This window comes from Nicotiana tabacum, chromosome 5 (genome assembly GCF_000715075.1).
Source record: "Nicotiana tabacum cultivar K326 chromosome 5, ASM71507v2, whole genome shotgun sequence".
In the NCBI taxonomy this organism is placed as follows: Eukaryota; Viridiplantae; Streptophyta; class Magnoliopsida; order Solanales; family Solanaceae; genus Nicotiana; species Nicotiana tabacum.
Genome location: NC_134084.1, coordinates 78,760,793 through 78,767,299, shown reverse-complemented (window position 1 = coordinate 78,767,299; position 6,507 = coordinate 78,760,793). Strand labels below are relative to the sequence as shown.

Below are 6,507 nucleotides of genomic sequence, written 5' to 3'. Positions count from 1 at the left end.
TCAAGAGGCTCGGATGAGTTTTGAAATGGTTTCGGATCATTTTGAGCTAAGTTGAGGATGCAGATAGAGCCTGCTGCAGCTGAACATGCGATGTTGAGGATGCAGATGTGGAGGTCGCACTTGCGGTCAAGGGTGCACATATGTGAAGGAGGATTATCAGACGATGTCGCACCTGCGGTGCAAGGTCTCACACCTACGAGGTAGCACCTGCAAAGATGCCTAGTAGATTCTTTTAAGTCGAGATTTTGCTCATTTTCTCTATTTTTTGAGATCTAGACTTCAAGATGGGGTGATTAATTACTCTGAGATTTAAGATTGGAAGAGTTGCAGAAAGTCAATATTATAGGTAAATAATCCCAGATTTGTATTTTTATGGTTCCAATAGGTTTGTACGATGATTTTTGACTTGTACATATATTTGGTTCGGATCTCTAGTGTCTCAGAGTTGATTCAATGCTTCTAATTGAAAGTTAGTATTTAAACTAAGAAAGTTTGAAATTTTTGGTCTGATGTTTGATTATTGGTTTTGATATTGTTTGCGGTCGTTCAAGCCCTTGGACAAGTTTGTATAGGTATACAAACTTGTTAGGAAGATTGGACATGATTCAAGAGGCTCGGATGAGTTTTGAAATGGTTTCGGATCATTTTGAGCTAAGTTGAGGATGCAGATAGAGCCTGCTGCAGCTGAACATGCGATGTTGAGGATGCAGATGTGGAGGTCGCACTTGCGGTCAAGGGTGCACATATGTGAAGGAGGATTATCAGACGATGTCGCACCTGCGGTGCAAGGTCTCACACCTACGAGGTAGCACCTGCAAAGATGCCTAGTAGATTCTTTTAAGTCGAGATTTTGCTCATTTTCTCTATTTTTTGAGATCTAGACTTCAAGATGGGGTGATTAATTACTCTGAGATTTAAGATTGGAAGAGTTGCAGAAAGTCAATATTATAGGTAAATAATCCCAGATTTGTATTTTTATGGTTCCAATAGGTTTGTACGATGATTTTTGACTTGTACATATATTTGGTTCGGATCTCTAGTGTCTCAGAGTTGATTCAATGCTTCTAATTGAAAGTTAGTATTTAAACTAAGAAAGTTTGAAATTTTTGGTCTGATGTTTGATTATTGGTTTTGATATTGTTTGCGGTCGTTCAAGCCCTTGGACAAGTTTGTATAGGTATACAAACTTGTTAGGAAGATTGGACATGATTCAAGAGGCTCGGATGAGTTTTGAAATGGTTTCGGATCATTTTGAGCTAAGTTGAGGATGCAGATAGAGCCTGCTGCAGCTGAACATGCGATGTTGAGGATGCAGATGTGGAGGTCGCACTTGCGGTCAAGGGTGCACATATGTGAAGGAGGATTATCAGACGATGTCGCACCTGCGGTGCAAGGTCTCACACCTACGAGGTAGCACCTGCAAAGATGCCTAGTAGATTCTTTTAAGTCGAGATTTTGCTCATTTTCTCTATTTTTTGAGATCTAGACTTCAAGATGGGGTGATTAATTACTCTGAGATTTAAGATTGGAAGAGTTGCAGAAAGTCAATATTATAGGTAAATAATCCCAGATTTGTATTTTTATGGTTCCAATAGGTTTGTACGATGATTTTTGACTTGTACATATATTTGGTTCGGATCTCTAGTGTCTCAGAGTTGATTCAATGCTTCTAATTGAAAGTTAGTATTTAAACTAAGAAAGTTTGAAATTTTTGGTCTGATGTTTGATTATTGGTTTTGATATTGTTTGCGGTCGTTCAAGCCCTTGGACAAGTTTGTATAGGTATACAAACTTGTTAGGAAGATTGGACATGATTCAAGAGGCTCGGATGAGTTTTGAAATGGTTTCGGATCATTTTGAGCTAAGTTGAGGATGCAGATAGAGCCTGCTGCAGCTGAACATGCGATGTTGAGGATGCAGATGTGGAGGTCGCACTTGCGGTCAAGGGTGCACATATGTGAAGGAGGATTATCAGACGATGTCGCACCTGCGGTGCAAGGTCTCACACCTACGAGGTAGCACCTGCAAAGATGCCTAGTAGATTCTTTTAAGTCGAGATTTTGCTCATTTTCTCTATTTTTTGAGATCTAGACTTCAAGATGGGGTGATTAATTACTCTGAGATTTAAGATTGGAAGAGTTGCAGAAAGTCAATATTATAGGTAAATAATCCCAGATTTGTATTTTTATGGTTCCAATAGGTTTGTACGATGATTTTTGACTTGTACATATATTTGGTTCGGATCTCTAGTGTCTCAGAGTTGATTCAATGCTTCTAATTGAAAGTTAGTATTTAAACTAAGAAAGTTTGAAATTTTTGGTCTGATGTTTGATTATTGGTTTTGATATTGTTTGCGGTCGTTCAAGCCCTTGGACAAGTTTGTATAGGTATACAAACTTGTTAGGAAGATTGGACATGATTCAAGAGGCTCGGATGAGTTTTGAAATGGTTTCGGATCATTTTGAGCTAAGTTGAGGATGCAGATAGAGCCTGCTGCAGCTGAACATGCGATGTTGAGGATGCAGATGTGGAGGTCGCACTTGCGGTCAAGGGTGCACATATGTAAAGGAGGATTATCAGACGATGTCGCACCTGCGGTGCAAGGTCTCACACCTACGAGGTAGCACCTGCAAAGATGCCTAGTAGATTCTTTTAAGTCGAGATTTTGCTCATTTTCTCTATTTTTTGAGATCTAGACTTCAAGATGGGGCGATTATTTAGATGATTTTCTCTTCAAGCTTGAGATTAAGTAATTCTTACTTAAATTGTATTATATATCTTGATTTCCCATAGATTTCCGCACATGAATCAAGGATTTAAAGTGAGAAATTTAGGATTTTGTGTACAATTTAAGAGAGTATACATTTTGGGGGTTTGAATACCAATTTGAACTCGAATTTGGAAACTAATCACATATTTGGACTCATGAAATTATGGGCCAAGAGGATTTGATCTTGGGCTCGGGTTTTGACCATATGGACCTGGATTGACTATTTGTTAAATTTTGAGATATGATTAAAGATTGAAGACTTATTATTTGGAATTGGTTTTTATAACTTTATTTGAACTTGTTAGGTATTTTTTGGATAGATTTGGGACGTTTGGATGATAGTTTCAAAGGAAAAGCAGTCTTTGAGGGTTGAAGCTATCCTGGAAGGAAGTTAGTCTCTTGTCTAGCCTTGTTAAGAGATATGTTTTTACAAATTGGACTTATGTGTTGCATTCTACTTTATTTGGGGGTGACGTATATGCGAGATGATGTGCGTATATACATATATTAATGATATAGCATATTTGAAGTAGTTTTAGGCTTCTTTATACCTTGTTTGGTTGTTTGTTCTTCTTAACTTATGCTTTACTTGATTGTATGATTACGTGAGCACAATATCATGCTAGAAAAACTAAATTATGTTTAGTTTATGACTTTTTATTTGAGCATGATAAGTTATCCTTATGATTTTTGATGTACTTAGATTTAGCTGTAGTCATACTTTATTTCATGATTTCGCTATGATATCAGTCCTTGAAAATAGAGATGAATCACTTTCGATCGATGTTTTCTATTTCGAACACAAGTGAGGAAATTTTTCTTCTTTGCTTCTTCCAAGTTTGTTAATGTTAAATGGCTATAACACGTAGGTATTTATAGGACTTCTTCTAGCATACATGTGCATCTCAATTTAATTGTGAATATTTCTTCTTCCCAGCTAGTTTATGGGAAAAAAATAATAATACATGTATCCTTAAATGGATTTCCTAATGAATGAACTAAGATTATTCATGTACAAGGGCGGCCCTTTCTTAAAACAAGTAAAGCAACTGCTTTAGGCCTCACATTTATGGGGGACTTATTTTTTGTTACGCCAAATAGGCTATGTGTAAGTTTAAAAAAAGGTTCTGTAAAGTGAAAAAGGTTTGATTTCTTTCTTTAACAAGTATATAGAAAAAGGATTTGCAACTGCTATGATTTCGGCCAAGAAAATTGCACTTGAAATGAATATCAAACCCGAATTTCATAAAAAACGTGTGATATATAGGAAGTAACAATTTGATAAGAATGTTGGTAATAAAATCTCAAAATCGTTTGAAGAGTCCTTTGGAGTTGATTATTTTACACATAGTAGACAAAACTATTTTTTTCACTTCAAAATAGATTTGAACAATTCGAAGCATATGAAAATATTTTTGATTTTCTATTTAACGGTAAATTAAGATAAATACATGATGAAAATTTGAACAAAATATTGTATTAATCTTGAATGTTCCTTAAAGCATAATAATCAATTTGATGTTGATGGTTTAGATTTATTTTCGGAATTAAAAGTATTAAGGAAAATAGTGCAATTAGAAGATAGTTGTTTAATTGATACACTCGGTCAAATAAGAAGATTTAATTCTTTTTTCAATGCCTATATTGCTTATGGAATAATGTTAATAATTCTTGTTAGTGTCGCTTCAGCGGAAAAAAGTTTTCAAAATTAAAATTGATAATATCTTACCTAAGATCATCAATGTCTCAAGAAAGGTTAATTAGATTAGTTATATCTCGTATCTAAGAAACGCTAGAAAAATAGACTTCAAATAAATAAATAATTTTTTTTTTTTAAAAAAAAAGTTAAGGCCCCTCGTAAAGTTTGGCTTTAGACCACACATGTTGGGTCGCCCTGTTCATGTAAGTCATGTAATAAATACACAAAGCAAAAGTCCTTTTTTTTCTAATATGAGGTTCAATTTTCAATAGAGGACAAGAATATTATTGTAAAAAGAAAACTCTCTTAGTAATTATTATTTTTTTAATTTTTTTTATCTAATCTTATTGTTATATTGGAGGTTGGCAGTGGATTGTACATGCGGTTTTCGGTGGGAGGTGTTACTGATTTTCAACTAAAAACGTAAGCTACATGAAATATAATTCAAGAAAGACAATACCTATCAAAGAAATAAGAAAGGTAAAGGAATTGAAGAACCATTGCAAGTCCTTGTGCACAAACATGAAACATCTCATCATGATTAATGCATTCATATGGATATATAGAGGGATAATGCCGCAGGGTCATCTTATTTCCTAGAGTTGAGACAAAGGGATAATGGGACACGTTCAGCATGAGAATCAAAATGGAAATTAAGGGCTACAACTCCAAGTAGGACACAAATGAAACATAAATCAAATCACCAACATATATCGTCTCTTCAGGAAAGTTGCTCCTCTAGTGACAATTCTTCAATCATGTTCATTTTATTGATAGGATTGAACGAATGAATCTCAGCACAAGCACATTTGCTCGGAAGCACAATGGACCCAAATCCTTGATCAAGTGGCTGCAGCGGCAACTTACGAGCAATAACCACAGAGTTAATAACCTCGTCTGTTGGATGGTAGATAGATAAAACCTCGAAGCCTTTGAGATCACGAGAATTGACGACAGGGTAGAGAAAAGCGCGTGCACCATGTGCACTTCTTAGCATCAGTGTTGCTCCGGGAGCCATATACTTAGCCAAATGATTAATAACCTTAATCTTTTCTTCCTTGTCCACCCCCACGAGGGCCGCCAAGAAGACAACATTATATTCCTTCAAGGCATACGTTACATCCATGATATCTATCGAGAGAAAAGCCATCCTCTGGGACAAGTCAGGGTCGGATGCCACGATGCGGGACGCCATGGAATTGGCCGCAGAGTCAATATCATAATTGTCAAAGTAGGTACTCTTAAGGTGTTTGGTAGCTAAAACGAGAGAAGTGAGAGGGAGAGGCCCTGATCCCACGAAGGCGATTCGGGCCGGGGTTATGGCTGTTTGTTTGGTGAGGATGTTGAACTCAAGCAAGCTTAGTTTGATGTAATTGTCGAAATATGGGAAAATGTTAAGATGGTGAAGAGGGTTTTTATAAGAGCCAAGAATCTTGGAATAATGACTTTCAAGAAGTCCTTCAGCTTCACCACAGAGCTTGATGAGATGAGACCTAATTTCTTGAATCTTTTGACAGAGCTTAGAAACATCAATGGGATTTGGTGGCATGCACGTATTCACAAGCTCTGTGAACAGCATGTTGACATCCTTGGATGGATTCAGGCTTTCCAATTTGGAGATCTTTTCGTACAATTCGCAGACTTGTTCCACCACTGGATTGCTTTGGCAAACCATGTTGATGTTATTATATTAGAATTGTAGTGAAAAAAAAGCTAGAAAAGAATAGTAGCACTAAAAAGTTTATGTTCGAAAGCCACCACTGTGATGTTTTCTCAGGAGGCCTTCAAAGGTCGCTATTTATTGGGGGTTTGTGGGGCCCAATGAGACTATGGGAGAGGGATGAGACATGCTACATTTTTCATTTTTATTGCTTCATAATTAGATATTTAAATCGGTTATTGACTGAAAGAATGAATCTCTGTTGCTTTGTTCTGTTGTGCATCACTTGTCAACTTATCATCATGGTGGCAAAATCTCACTTTTGTATAATTGCGTGATGATGTGTCACTCTCAAACTTGTTGCCTTTCATTTGACCC

The 6,507-nt window shown here is 36.4% G+C and overlaps 1 protein-coding gene across 1 annotated transcript; it reads right to left on the bottom strand.

The window, feature by feature from the left end:
• Positions 1 to 5,030: 5,030 nt before the first annotated feature.
• On the bottom strand, positions 5,031 to 6,224 carry LOC107762888 (nicotianamine synthase-like). Its single transcript, XM_016581288.2, has one exon. It carries the CDS (start codon positions 6,142 to 6,144, stop codon positions 5,191 to 5,193), a length of 954 nt encoding a protein of 317 aa, XP_016436774.1. The 5' UTR covers positions 6,145 to 6,224; the 3' UTR covers positions 5,031 to 5,190.
• Between the last annotated feature and the right edge of the window lie 283 nt (positions 6,225 to 6,507).

What these genes read in the sequence shown, in the direction of transcription:
- LOC107762888 (XM_016581288.2), bottom strand. Translation starts at nt 6,144, where the DNA reads ATGGTTTGCCAAAGCAATCCAGTGGTGGAACAAGTCTGCGAATTGTAC.